The sequence below is a fragment of the Chenopodium album genome, chromosome 13, assembly GCF_948465745.1.
Source record: "Chenopodium album chromosome 13, dcCheAlbu1.1, whole genome shotgun sequence".
In the NCBI taxonomy this organism is placed as follows: domain Eukaryota; kingdom Viridiplantae; phylum Streptophyta; class Magnoliopsida; order Caryophyllales; family Amaranthaceae; genus Chenopodium; species Chenopodium album.
Genome location: NC_137846.1, coordinates 15,171,277 through 15,187,325, shown reverse-complemented (window position 1 = coordinate 15,187,325; position 16,049 = coordinate 15,171,277). Strand labels below are relative to the sequence as shown.

General features: G+C 34.9%; 1 protein-coding gene across 1 annotated transcript; it reads left to right on the top strand.

Annotated features, from left to right (window-relative positions):
- The first annotated feature begins 2,151 nt into the window (after positions 1-2,151).
- LOC145575281 (uncharacterized) lies at positions 2,152-15,121 on the top strand. The gene is made up of 4 exons (XM_081633169.1): positions 2,152-2,350; positions 3,928-4,073; positions 13,835-14,099; positions 15,069-15,121. The coding sequence occupies exons 1-4, from the start codon at positions 2,152-2,154 to the stop codon at positions 15,119-15,121; spliced, it is 663 nt and encodes a 220-aa protein (XP_081489295.1).
- Positions 15,122-16,049: the final 928 nt, after the last annotated feature.

Genomic DNA, 16,049 nt, shown 5'->3' with positions numbered 1-16,049 from the left:
CCGAGCGATTTTAGGCATGAAAACAAAAACATGCAAAACGAGGCGTTGCATGCATGTCACACAAAGGCATTTATAGTAATTTTTTTTTTTGCTAAATTTGACCTCAAATTCATGATAACTGTCACTATTTTAATTGTCATTGTATTAATAATTTCAATGTATTTCCTCAAAAAAAAAAAAAAAAAAAAAAAAAAAAAAATCAATGTATACCATCAAATTATCATACCATAACATTCACTATTTTAACCAACATATATAATCAAGATCGATATAGATGACCAAAATTTAGAAACAATGTTATAAGTCAAACATATGCATCTATTGAGAAAATGGAGGAAGAATAGAAGTTTGTTTGACTAATTTTTTTGGATGGTAAAATTAAATCATTAGTAAAATGTCATACGGAATCTATAAATAATTATAATTTTAATAACATATAACATATTGTAATACATAAAAAACTTCCTTAACAAATAGCAAAGTAGATCTTGTCATGTGGAACATCTCTCACTTATATCGCTGAAAAAATACAGTCTTATTGGAGAGACAATCTAATGATCCTTTATAGTGGTGTTCATGTTTTTCATCTGATTTGTTTTCAAAAAATTGTTAACCTTTGCGCTTTCGCGTATATTTTTCACTAACCACTAGTACATAACTAACCTCAAGTAACACCTAAAAAGTGTTACATAAAGTGGTTAAAGTGTTGTTATAGATAATAAGTAATATTTTATTGGGTGATACTTCCGCTAATGTTCCCTAAGATCTTATTTTACACTTTGGGTAACGTATGGTAACAATTTCAAAAGTGTTACTATAAACCCTCTTATGTAACACTTTTATATTATTAGTATCATTTTTAAAGTGTTACGTTTTATTTCTTATGTAGCACTTACTTATCTTTAGTTACATTTTTCAATCATGTAGGAACTCTTTATCCATAATAATATATCTTTTTCGAACTAATGTAAGACCTTGTTGATTATTAGGTAATATTTTTTTAACCATCTCTTTTGACATAGTAGCACTTTATTCGACTTTATGTATCACTTTTTGCAAATTAATGTAAAACCTTATTAATTAATTGGTAACATTTATTATTATTATTATTATTATTATTATTATTATTATTATTGTTCTTATTGTTGTTATTATTGTTCTTCTTGTTGTTAGTCTTGTTATTATTGTTATTGTTATTATTATTTTGTTATTATTATTATTATTATTATTATTATTATTATTGTTATTCTTATTATTGTTATTGTTATTGTTATTATTGGTATTGTTATTGTTATTATTGGTATTATTATTGTTATTGTTATTGTTATTGTTATTATTATTATTATTATTATTATTATTATTATTATGTGCAACAATAATGAATGAGAAATTAGCATATGTGAAAGACAGTAATTTGGATTCAAATAATTTTATAATTCTTGTTGGAAGTTCTTGATATAAAACAAGAGAGTTGGAAAAACTAAGAGAGAGAGAGAAAAACAAATGAAAGGGAAAAGTCCCACATTGATTGGGGAATGAGGTTTTGCCTTGTTTTTTATATTGTAGCGCTTTAGCACTACTTAGTTGAGTGAGTGGCAGGTGTGTGTTACACCACACACGCGCGCACGCGCGCCGAGTTGAGCCGGGTCTGGTCGGGCTCGGGCCTCGAGACTTGGGGTCTTGGGGAATGTGATGCGCGGGCGTGGGTCCTTGTTAAACATAATATTCCTTCATTATTGCTTCTTTTCATGACTGGCCAAATATTAATCTGGACGGTTTCTTGGCCAAATTCCTCCCTTGTTTTATGCTAGCCATTTTCCATTAGTTGGCTATATATACCCTGTCTTTCTTCAGCTAGAAAACACGCAATAACTTCAGTCTTCTCTTCTCTAAATATTATCTAAACACGAGTTCTTTCTGTTATGTTTTATGGGCAAGTATTCTGAATTCCAGTCGGGTTTCTGAGTGCACGTAAACTCCGGCGCCGTGCTTATCCTGGAGGGCGACCGTTTCTAGTCTACTGCACCGGGAGGAATCGTTTTTTAGGTCAGTGGTTCTCCACGACACGGCTACTATCAGTTTAGTTCACGCGTCAAGAGATAAGTTATTTCTATTTTATTGCTTATTAGAATAACAATCTAAAAGACGATTATGGCTTCCAAATTTCTGATTCCTGATAGGTCTAAGTTAGAACCTCTTGATGGAAACAATTATAAACATTGGGCTGTTAGAATGCGTTTTTATTTGGAGCAAATTGATGTTGCATATGTTCTTGATGATATTATTGAACTTGTTGATAAGGATGATTTGTCTGAATATGATGTTAAGTTTGCTAAGGATGATAGAACCTGTAAGGGCATGTTGTTGCATTATATGTCAAATAATCTATTGGATATTTATATGGGTTTTTATCATGCTAAGGATATTTGGGATGCTTTAGAGAAAAAATATGGGACTGATGATGCTGATACTAAACGTTATTGTGTTAGTAAGTGGTTGAGTGTGGTTTGACTGGTTTTCTTAAGCCTAAAGGGAAGGTTCAGAAGTACAAGTTTAAGGGTATCTGTTTTGAGTGTGGTTTGACTGGTCACAAGGCTAAGGATTCCAGGGTTAAGAAGAAGAAGAATAGGCAAAGTCAAGCAAATCTTATTGAGGATTCTGACGTTATTGTTGCTGTTGTTTTAGAAGCTAACTTTACAGGTAATGCTGCTGAGTGGATTGTTGACACTGGAGCTACCAGACACATCTGCGCCAATAAGGACATGTTCACTACATATGACAAGGTTGAAGGTGAAAATGTCTTCATGGGCAACTCAACTTCTGCTTCTATCCAAGGCAAAGGGAAGATCGTTCTCACTCTCACTTTTGGAAAATTGCTTACTCTCACTAATGTTTTGCATGTTCCAGAAATGCGCAGGAATTTAATTTGTGGCGGTTTACTCATGAAAGCTAGACTGAAGCTCTCTTTTGATTTTGATAGATTAGTTCTTACTCGCAATGGGGAATTTATGGGGTAGGGCTTTTGTAATGTGGGTCTTTTTACTCTTGATGTTAAAATTGACACTATGAATAAGAATGCTAGTACTTCTTCTACTTATATTGCTGAGTCTATTGATTTATGGCATGTTAGATTAGGCCATGTTAATATTGATTCAATTAAAAGGCTTAAAAACTTAAATTTGATTCCAAGTTTTTCTAACACTGATTTTTCGAAATGTCAAATTTGTGTTGAAGCCAAATTTACCAAGAAGCCATTTATCAGTAGATAGATAGACTAAAGTACTAGAACTTGTTCATAGTGACTTGGGTGATTTTAATAATTACGAAAGTAGAGGGGGTAAAAAGTATTACATTACTTTTGTTAATGATTGCTCACGTTTTTGCATGGTTTATCTTCTCAAGTCTAAGGACGAAGATGAGGAAATGTTCCTCAAATATAAAGATGAGGTAGAGAACCAATTGGACAAAAAGATTAAGAGGTTAGGAGTGAAAGGGGTGGTGAGTATAGCCCTGACACTCTTAAGGCATTTTGTGAGCAGCTTGGCATTGTACATGAGACAACAACTCCCTATTCACCCGAACAAAACGGTATAGCTGAAAGGAAAAATAGAAAGAATATGATGAAATCTATGCTTATTAGTTCTGGGCTTCCTAATAACATGTAGGGGGAGGCTATTCTTTCTGCTTGTTATGTTTTGAACAGGGTTTTGAACAATAAGCTTGACAAGACTCCATACGAAATATGGAATGGTCGAGCACCAAACCTGAAATACTTGAAAGTGTGGGGGTGCCTAGCAAAAGTAGGCATACCTAGTTTCAAGAGGGATAAAATTGGTCCTAAAACTGTTGATGCTATTTTTATTGGCTATGCTTATCAAAGTGCAATTTAACGTTTCTTTGTCAAAGGTACTAACAACTCTTATGCAGGTGGCCATATCATTGAGGCTAAAGATGCTGAGTTCTTTGAGAACATTTTTCCTTGGAAAATGTCTCCCTCTAATGATAGTGAATTACTTGCTAGTAGTTCTGTTAGTTTACCTATTGCTAATGCTCTTATTATTAACAAGGATTCTGTTTTGGAGCCAAGGAGAAGCAAAAGGGCACGAAAGGAAAACAGTTTTGGTCCTGATTTTATTACTTCTTATTTATCTGAATCTTCATTAATTGATGATGATTTTGTGCATATCTTTGTTTTGGAAGATGATCCAAGGACCTATGATGAGGAAATGAGATCAGTTGATGCTGTTTTTTGGAAAGAAGCAATTGATAGTGAATTACAATCAATTCTCAGTAATAACACTTGGGAATTGGTTGAACTTCCTAAAGGTTGTAAGCCCATTACTTTTAAATGGATTTTTCGGAAAAAATTGAAGGCCGATGGATCCAAGACAAGTATAAGGCAAGGATAGTGGTAAGGGGTTTTACTCAAAAGTTTGGCATTGATTATTTTGATACTTACTTCCCTGTCACTAAAGTTGCAACTATTGGGACTTTAATTGCTCTTGCTTGCATTTTTTATCTTGTTGTTCACCAAATGGATGTCAAAACTGCATTTTTGAATGGTGACTTGGATGAGGAGATTTACATGGTCCAACCTAAAGGGTTTGTTGTTCCGGGCCAAGAGAACAAGGTTTGTAAGTTGGTCAAGTCATTGTATGGGCTTAAGCAAGCTCCAAAACAATGGCATGACAAATTTGATAAGACTATGACTGGTAATGGTTTTCATGTTAATGAAGGTGACTCTTGTGTTTATTTTAAGCATGATAGTCATGGTTGTGTAATTATTTGTCTTTATGTGGATGATATGTTAATTTTTGGGACTGACTTGGATCGACTTAATGAGACAAAACAGTTTTTGAGTTCGAATTTAAATGAAAGACATGGGTGAGGCAGATGCGATTTTGGGAGTAAAAATAAAAAGGACTCCAATTGGCATCTATCTTAATCAGTCACACTATGTTGAAAAACTTCTTAAAAAGTTTGACTCATTTAATGTCGATCCAGTTGAGACTCCATATGATCCAAGTTTCCACCTAAAGAAAAATAATGGTGATCTAGTCAATCAGTCTGAGTATGCTAGAATTATTGGTAGTGTTATGTTTCTTATGAACTACACTAGACCTGACATTGCTTATTCTGTTAGTAGGTTGAGCAAGTATAATTAAAGTATTTATGAAATACTACATAATAGAAATTATCAAAACTCATTTATAGAAATTAGTAAACATAATTTGTGAAAACAATTACTACTTAATATGAGTAAAACTAGTAGTATATATTACTATGAAGAGTAAAACAAGTACTATCACTATTCCTTTTTACATATATAAAAATAAAAGAAACTTTTATTAATTAAATTGCAAAAGTGAACATCAAAGTAAATCTTAGTTTGATTAGCAAGTATAACAAAGCAACAAAAATAGATTTAGATTTTATCATTTCAATCATACTACTATATTTTATAATCAATAAGGAAAGTTAGGGATTATTAATCCCACAAAACGGTAGACTTGGGCTTTAGACAAAAACAAGAGGCTTGGCAAGAACATGGCTAGGTAGGGGGGGAAGGCTGACAGCAACCATTAACTTGGTCACCTAGAGCAAAGGACGATAGAGGTGGTTGCGGTAGGGGTGATGACGTTTTATATTTATAGAGTAGTATAGTTGCTAGAACATGAAAGAATGAAAGGATAAAGATCAAGCTTTGCTAGAGATAATCATGGATTTTGGGCAACAAATGGCAAGGAAGCAAATTAGACTAGGCTAGTTCATTCCTTAGCCGTGAAGATAGGAAGTGAAATGAAGAGGCAAGTTTTGTCATTTTGCTAGCAAGGGCATAATGGTCATTTCACTATCTCGGGTAAAAATATATATTTTGATGTAAATCTTTAAACATCTGACCAAACATGAAAATATCATTTGACCCGAAATGAATTTTAAAATAAATAATTTCCCTTCGTAAAATTAGCTTCCGAAATAATATAATCTTATAATAAAATTTAAGACTTAAACATTCATACTGATTAAATAAAGATTAAAATTTAAGCTTATAATATAGATTAGAGTATAATAAATCAAATTTTAAAATCTCGGGTATTACAAGAATATTATACATGTTCAATTGTGTGGCTCAAAGTGACGGGTCCTGTAGACACCCAAATGTGTCTCCCCAAAACCAAACCCAATGATGAATACCTTTCACGTTATCTGATTATCGAACGAGTGAAAGTGTGAAAAGTCTAGTGATGTGGATGTTTTTATTAAAATATCTCTCTTTATGTTTTCAAAAATATTTCTTCTTTTACTCTATTTATGAAAATAGCCAGTCCAATTTAGTTTGGTCCATGATAAGGGTCCAATAATAGTGTAGTTGGATTGGGCTCGAAAAGAGCTTTCCAACGATATATTAAAAGCCCAATTCCGATGAATAATGAGGAAGTTATGGATTAAATTAAATTAGGCCCAATGATTTTACATGTGGCCCAATGATCTAGAGGAGAGCCTATTAATTATTATTCCTAAAGTTATTAGGATTGATTTTAATCTTCTAGAAATATCTAGAAGGTTCTTTTAATTCTAATAAGATTAGGATTGATAGTTATATTTTAAAGATGTTTTATTTTGAATAAAATATGTAATTTGTCACAAATATGATTTTAATTTGCTTCATGCATAATTAGCTGCTTAATCGTATTAAGAAGATGATTCCGCGTACAAAGGGCATTTTAATTTTGACTTAGCACGAGACGCCAGCTGTCGCCTGGCGCTGCTCCTGTCGTCTGGCGCTAACTCCTGTCGTTGGCGACAGGAGGTATTTTATTCCGAGTATGACTTGATTTGATTCCGAGCTATTTTTTCTATAAATAGGGGTCGTATCTCCTCGTTTTTCATAGTTCACAACCATCATCTCTCTCTATTCTCTCTCTAAGCTTCTTCTCTCTATTCTTTTTCTAAACCTTCCCTCTCTCAAAATTCCTCATACATTAGTTCTACACACACCTAGCCAGGTTCGAAGTTGCCTTCGCCCTAGACGTGAAAGGTTTAATATTTCCGAGGGTTTGGTCCCAAATTTCTATTTCAATTATTTAATTTAATTGTTTAATTATTATTTTCCTTTAATTTACTAACGTGTGTATTTTGTTATTAGAAAGAGGTACGAGGCATCGAAGTAAGTAATTTAATTGCTTTATTGATCTTTTGATATAGAAATCATGCTTAGATTATTTTGTTGATTCCTAGTATCATGTTAGGATGTTTTTTTTGCTTCCTAGTATCATGTTTAGGGTAATAACTAAAATTTATAATATCATGTATGTTTATGATGCTTCCTATTTCTATCCTAATATCATGTTAGTGTCATGTTAGGGCAAATTGATCTTAAATGTTTAGTGATATGCTACGGTTTGTTATTAATCTTGTTAGTATCATGCCTAGGATCTTGCTATTATTATTATGCTTTATTTTTAACATGATTATGATTATGATGATGATCATTAAAATTATTGTTATTACTTGATCACGTCTTTTATGCATGTTTAAAGGGAACTTGTACTTGTAATCACGCTTAATAAGATAATTGATAATCTTGTTTAGGCTAATATGATTATAATTCAAGTGATCGCCAATAATAGTTTTGTTCGTGCATTAATATTCAACCAACATAGATTAAACAGGTTTAAGGTTAATCTATTGATTGTATGTTAGTCAGAAAGCGCACATGAATACAAGAAGAATAAAGTAGAGGCCTATTTTTTGGGCAGATTCAATCTCTTTTAGGTTGGATTTGTACCTTCATCTCCGAACTTCCAGTCATGGTTCCAGACCTATTGGAGTTAACGATCTCCTGGATCGTTAAGGGGTGTAACCTTTACCCTATGAACGGTTTACAAGTTCCTAAAACTTGTTGGCGACTCTTTTGCTCTAACTTCCTTCCCTTTGGACGCCACCATACTTAAGTAGTGTATGATCACAGTGGGGCTCAAGTGTGGGATGTTTGAAATATTCCCTACAGTTTTTCGGCGACTCCACTGGGGAGGATTTCTATTTTAATTCCTAAAATTTATTTTGGCAATAATTTAGAATGAGTGGATGAGACTCGAAAAGTTCTAAGTATTTCATGTACGTAATTTTGATTAACATTATTAGCATAACATAAAAAGGTTCGCATTGGAAAGACCATCTGTAATGCATCAAAAACATAGGATTTTTACACGTAGGACATTAGGGAAATATCTTTCACAACTAAAGTCGAAATAATGCTACGAAAAAAAAACTGGAAAATTCAAGAACAGAAAGCTGCCGAGGCATGTAGGAATTAGCGCTGAGAAAACAGCGACAGCGCCGAGCGATGGCTTTGTCGCCTGGCGACAGTACTTGTCGTCTGGCGACAGCGGCATCGTCTGGCAACAAACGCTATTTTCTCGCGCCAAATTCTTCCAATACCGAGCTAGAAATCTACCTTCTTGTTTTGACTATTTTTCTAGTACTTTTTGCTCGGTTTTACTTCCTAATTGAGTTTTTCCCTTTTTTCTGAAACCCATATGTGTTCTAATATGGCCATAACCCTCTGGGAATTCACGCTCCATCTATCTAATCGAACACTCCTAGCAACGAAGGGTACATCCGAGTTTATTGAATTCACCAAACCATGGAAGCGAGTTTAACTCGCGAGGTCCCATCCACTCGCGCCAACCCTTCCAAAGGTAAGGCTTCCGCACGGTGCATCCGGACTCATAACCATGGACCCTCTTTGACTAACCCATATCCTGAACTTTAGAGAACTAGAGCCATGGTTAGGTTGCAAACTCATTGCATCATATTGTGATTATGTGACTACTTGTGCATTATTTGTTATGCATATCTTATATGTGTTTCCCCTAACCGTTTGTTTTACTTGTGAATGAGTTTAAATAAATTCATTAATGACTAAAGGACTTTGCTAATTTTATTAATTAATTAATAAATGATTAAAGTCTAAATAAATTGATCGAACTTGACTTAGTACGACTTTTAGGCTTGTCCCTTTAGAATAAAATACTGGAAACAATCCTAGATCAATGTTCCAGCAATGGCGCAGAGGTCTGGACTGTAGCGCCAAACACTAGTGATTAGAGTCAGGCGACAATGTTGTCGTCTGGCGCTGATCCTTAGCGTCTGGCGATAGTCATGTCATTTGACGACAGTCCATATTTCTGCTCGAGTCTTCACGACGAGTCTAACTAATCAATTTGCTTAAACGGTTTAATCGGTTTATTAATGACAGTAATCATGTACAATCCTTAATTGAGTCTAGGCACATAGTCTCATGGTCTCACACAAGAGTTAAAGTATGTCACTCACATTCACTATTAAAGCACACACATAATATGTCACATTTTGACCATGTCTAGAGAGTCTTGTATGCGCGTATTTTCCGTCATTTTTCTAGGGGGTAAGTTGGATATTAATCCTCCAATTAAACTATAATTGTTTAAGCCCTTACTTAATCCTAAAAAATACACCCTATTTTTGCTTTTTTGTTTTTTTATAAACCAATAAAGTCAAATCAATTTGAGTCAAGTCATTAAAACAAATAAATGGTTAATTTACAGCGCTTGGTCAAGAAAAGAAGGGCGATTAATCAAAGACAACACATTTGTTCAAGTACTTCTTTTTAACAAACCAATCAATCGGAAAAGAAAATCCAAGAAGATAATGGCGTCTCAAGAAGAAGTCAATGAACTCAGGAAGGACGTGGCCAACTTAACTGAATTGATGAAGAATATGGCTCTTCAAATCAATGACCCTATGAAGCAACAACAAATGGAGCTCATGCAAGAAAGCTTGAGCAAAATATCCAATGATTATAGATTTTAGGGCATTAGCTCACAAGGGGTCTCACTGGACGAGGAACTTCTTCCGCGGAAGTTCAATACCAATGACATCCCTAGGTTCAAGGCAACAGATAATCCTTACTTCCACCTAAGAGCTTTCGAGACAATAATGAACATTAAGGGGATAGATAGGAAAGTTTTTCATTCACTGTTTTCCCTATCTCTTGAAACCGTTTGTCAACAATGGTTTTTTTCCCTTGACAAAGAGAAAATCTCTACTTGGGATGCCATTGTAAACGCTTTCATTGATAGGTATAAATGTAATATTCATTTGAAATTGATCATAGGGAACTTGAGATAGTTAAGCAAAAAGAGAATGAAGGCTTTACTTCTTTCTTTAATAAATGGAAGGAAACCTCTGCTAAAATGATTGAGGTACCTACTGAAAAGGAATCTGTGAGATTATTCATAAAGAATCTCTAGGAAAAGTGTTCCAAACATCTTAAGTACCAAAGCAACTTGAATACTTTCAAGGCCGTTTATGACATTGGAATTAATATTGAAGACGACCTTGCAAAGCAAAAAGCTGGTAACACCAACTCCAACAGTGGCTGCAAAGGAAAGAAGAACGAAAATCCTTCTTCTTCCAAAACCACCCACTCAAATAATGTTAGCACCTTTTGAAGGACTTATGTCTTCGATAAGTACAATTACTAGATATATCAAGGATCATTATTATGGAGATAATAAGTTCGTTCTTTTGGGTCGTCATTATCTGTTGCTAGACTATGATCAATGATCTTTGGGCTAGTAAAATAGTCCAAAGCCCGCTAGAATGGATCCTATGAGGTCACACACAAGGGTATTGGGTTAAGCAAGTTAGAGGCCCATTTATGGGCCTCATGAGTAAGTAACTAATCATGAATTGGATTGGGCTAGCATAGTTAGATTAGAGTTAGGTTTTGGGCTTTGTCATGGACTCTTATTTAGAGATGAGATCTATAAATAAGATCCATGCCTAGGGTTGTGACACAGAACAATTAACAGTTGATTGTGAATCAAGGCAACCAAATCCCAAAACCCTCTCACTCTCTCTCTAACCCACGACTCTCTCTCTCCTCCCCTTGGACTCATGGCCGGCCACCCCTAGTGGCGCGTGTGGTGGTTCGTGGTTGGTTTGTTGCTCGTTATTCTCCTTAGAAGGTCAATTGAAGGGTTCAATTGCAACTAACTAGCATTAGTGGAGGTCTTAATCCGTGCCCGTGGATCAAGTAGAGGAATCACGTTTGAGGTTCTTTGTCTCCCTTGTTCTTGTTCGATCACACGTGGAATCACGCTACAAAGGTATTAATTCTAATTCTTTATGTGTTATGCATGATCTTGGGATTAGGTGCTATATGAATATGATTCATGTTTTCCGCATTCGTACCTATAAACTCCTACAGTGGTATCAGTTAGCCTATGTATGTACATATATTGAATATTAATTCTTTGATAGTCCACAATTTGAATTCAATTAGGAAAGAGAATAATTTAATTATGGGTCAATTATTATTTTAATTGTGATTTAACAATATAGAATCATTAAAAGTTGTTTAATTTGCTCCAAATTATCCATCAAAGATCCGAATTTTGCCCCTAAATCACTCGAAAATTCGAACCCCCCCCCCCCCCAACCCTAATTTTCGAAATTTTCGAAACCCTAAACCCTAATTTGTGAAATTTGTGTTTTGGTTTTGATTTAATTCGATAATTATGTGATTAATGAATTTAATCTATTTGATTTCATGTTAAATTATGAATTTTCATGATCAAATTACTTAATTTAAGAGTTAAATTAAATTGGGGATTAATTTCATGAAGAACCTTAATTTCAAGATTGAATATGATTTAATTTTGAAATTAATTGGACCACATTAAGATTAATTTAATTTTAACAAAATTGTTTTGTTTTTATTTAAATTAAAATAAAAAGGGGGGGTTTTAAAGCAGCGGCAACCGCGGCTGGGTGGCGCAGCCACGGCGGCTGCCGCTGTAGGTGGTCTGGAGGGAGGGCGGGGCGGGGCAACAGGCGGGTCAGGGAGGGGCAGCAACAGCAGCACCGTGCAAGGGTTGCGCGGCACTGCTGCTGCTGCTGTGCACCGCTGCAAGCAGTGTACACCTCACGAAGCCGTGGCCGGCTTCGGCTGGCCACACCACGATGGCTGGTGCACGGGTCTAAAAAAAATTATTTTATTTAAAAAAAAACAGATTGCAAAATTTAAAAAAAAAGGATAAGTTTTGATTTTGAAAAGATAATTAACAAAGTTAAAGTGGTTAATTTTGTTTAGTTTGGATAATTATGGAGCAAAAGATTCTATTTGGATAATAATTAATTTAATGAGATTATCCCATAATGAATTTTGGATAATAATTGATTTAATATTATGTGATTGGCTAGGCAATTAGGATAGAATCTCCTAAATAAGTTAGGATAATCATGGAAAATAAATATGATTTATCTTCCATAATTAAAATATGATTTGATTCTATCTCTTACCTAAAATAAAATATATGATATTTTATGGTTGGTTAGAAATAATATATGATATTATCTAATTGCAGTAATTAATTAAAATATGAGATATTTAGAGCCATGTTTCCTTAATTATGAACATTTGATGTTGTAGTTTAGGAAAGCATGATGAGTGATTTATTATGTGGCACTTTATAATAAATGATACTATTTATTGCTATATATAAACTAGTATGGCCTATAGATTCTAAATACGATCTGCGCATCGTTTCTTATTTTTGTAATCTAAATACGGTATGCGTACCGTTAAGTATTTTTCTAATTTATTTTATTTTATTTAAGTAGTAGATAGAATAGAATAATATTACAGGTTGCAGTTGATCCAAGAAGCCTATGGAGTGGAGGCCCAAAGGAATAAGATGGATGAGATCCATGAAGATTCAAGTGGGAGCATTTTCTGCTTTATTAGTTTTCTTAGGATTAAGGGGCCATACTATGTCATGTTTTATTTATGCATTAGTAGATTATGCATGTTAGATTTATTTTATGTTGATTGATGATGCGCTAGAGTTCACTAAATAATCACAACATAATAAATCTAGGTCCCAGTAATATTGAGGTTGCTTTTCCAATTGAATACACAACAATCCTAGATCATGAGTGATGGGTCGGCCTCGGCAGAGTGTCACTTGTTATCATAGGTAATTATGGGGTAGATCACGTTCTACAAATTTAATTGGTCATACTCAACAAGGTTACCTAAAGAGTTTAGAACCTTGAAGCTAAGGGTAATAATTAAACATGTGATGATTAATTATTCAACCAAGAATTACAAAGAGTTGTAATCAGTAAAGAGTTTACTCACCTTGAAAATGTAATGCTTGATGGTAGGGCCTCAGTCCGGTCAACTATTACACAAATAAAGGATCTTGGAATCATTTAATTCAATAGGGATCAATTTAATATTGAATAAATGCTTTAAAGTTACCAATTTAAATCGTTTATGGTACTTTAAATTTATTAAACATAATTATTGAACTTTGCCTCGTTTTATTTTTGTTTGTAGATGAATAACCTTTACGACAACACTATTTTGCCAAACAAATTGAATTTAAGGCTGAATCTCATAAACTTCAGGGAATGGGAAAACGAGCTGAGAAATGTTCTCAAAATCCAAAAGCTTGAAGCTCGTTTATATATACCCATTGAGAGCAGATATACTGTTGGTTTTACTCCTGAAAGGCATGCGAAAGATGTTTCGGATGCAGAGAAAATCAGGAAACTCATTTTACAATCTATTCCAACTTGTTGGAAAGGAAGGTTCAGGCACTATGAGTTGACCAATATTCATGAATGTCTTCGTGCCATCTGTCGAGGTGGCATTGGAAGGCTAGGAAGTGGAGGCTTCAACGACTATAATGTAAGAGATGTCGTTAATTCGATACCTCATATTTACTACTCCTGGACTGACAGTGTAAGGTTTGAGACTTACAATATCCATTGTAAGATTATGGCTAAGAAACTCATGCTTGGTCAGTCAGTTAAGACCCATGTCAATGAACTGATTGGATTATTCAATCAGATGGATGTCCTAGGGAGGCCGTTCGATGATGACTCTGCACATGATATTATCATGTTCTCGCTCCATGATGGATTTGATCTAGTCAAGCTTATTCATGATGATGAAGGCTCGACAGTGACACTAGTCAACCTTTTGATCAACCACTCAGAGGAGTACTTGAAGAAGGAAGGAAGTCAGTGCTTCTATTGCGGTAGGTGGTCTTGCCACATACTTGGGTGTCCCTATTACACACTAGTGAGAACGGAAGGTAAAGAGTTACCTAACGTTTATGTTGTAGAAATTAATCTTACTTCTTCCTCAACTTGGGTATTCGATACCGGTTGTGGTGTTCACATTGTTAATAACATGCAAGGCTTAAGAAGGAAGTAGGAAGTTAGCAAGAGGGGAAGTCACACTCCGAGTAGGAAATGGAGCAACAGTTGTTGTACTTGCTATTGGAGATTATCATTTGAGACTTCCGTCTGGTCTAGTTTTGGTTCTTAATAAATGTTATTACGTTCCAACAATTACCAAAAACATTATTTGAGTTCCAATTTTAGATACTGAAGGTTTTTCTTTTGAAATAAGAGACAAGTGTTGTTTTATTTCCAAAGAAAATATGTTATATGCTAAAGCGAAATTATTTAATGGCTTGTATGTCTTAGATTATACAACTCATATCTACAACATAGATCATAAAAAGCAAAGAACAGATGGATCAAACCCAACTTACCTATGGCATTGTAGCCTTGGACATATTAACCAAAAGCGCATCCAGAAATTAAATAAGGATGGCCTCCTTTAAACATTTGATTATGAATCATTTGAAAATTGTGAGTCATGCTTGCTTGGTAAAATGACTAAGTCACCCTTTACAGGTGTAGGTGAAAGAGCAAGTGACCTTTTGGGACTCATACATACGGATGTGTGTGGACCAATGAGTTCAAAAGCTAGGGGTGGATTTAGTTACTTCATTACTTTTACTGATGATTTAAGTAGATTTGGTTATATTTACTTAATGAAGCAGAAGTCGGAAGCTTTTGAAAAGTTCAAAGAATTCCAGAATGAAGTACAAAACTAGCTTGGGAGAACAATTAAGGCATTACGATCTGATCGTGGTGGTGAATATTTAACCCAAGAATTTGATGAAAATCTGATTAATTGTGGAATACTTTCACAGTTAACCCCTCCAGGGACGCCACGGTTAAATGGGGTGTCAGAAAGGAGGAATAGGACCTTATTGGATATGGTTCGGTCCATGATGAGCTTTACTGATCTTCACATATAATTCTGGGGATATGCATTAGAAGCAGCTGCTAGAGTACTGAAAAGAAGCCCGTCCAAAGCAGTTGAAAAGACACCATATGAGATATGGAATGGAAGAGTTCCAAGTTTGTTTTTTCTCAAGATTTGGGGATGTGAAGCCTATGTAAAACGTTTACAAGGCGACAAACTACACCCTATATCAGACAAGTGTTTCTTTGTGGGTTACCCCAAAGAGACAAAAGGGTATTACTTCTACAATCGCGAAGATAACAAAGTGTTTGTTGCTCGCGATGGTGTCTTTCTAGACAAGGAATTCCTCTCTAGAAAGCCAAGTGGGAGTAAAGTAGTTCTCGAAGACATTCGAGACGAGCAAAAAATGGATGTGGATAACACCACATCAGAGGCGAGGGCGCATAATCATGCGTTGAAGCAAGCTAATTCGACTAGCGAGACTCCTATTGTCCCACTTGAATCTAATTCTTGTGAAAATCTTCAAAGAGTTGAAGAGAGAGCATTTCTATTGTTGCTCCTACCCCACGTATTTCTGCCAGAATCAGAAACAAACAGTTTGTTGAGAATGAGGAACCTACAACCTACAAGCAAGCTTTGGCGAGCCCCAACTCAAATGAATGGCTTGAGGCCATGAAATCCGAAATGGAATCGATGTCTGAAAATGCTGTGTGGACCCTGGTGGACTTGCCTAATGGGGTAAAACCTATTGGTTGCAAGTGGGTTTACAAGATTAAAACAAACAAGGATGGAAATGCCTACATCTATAAAGCAAGACTGGTTGCAAAAGGGTACAGACAGATTCATGGTATTGACTATGATGAAACCTTTTCCCCAGTAGCAATGCTTAAGTCCATTCGGATTCTTTTAGCAATTGCTGCATTTT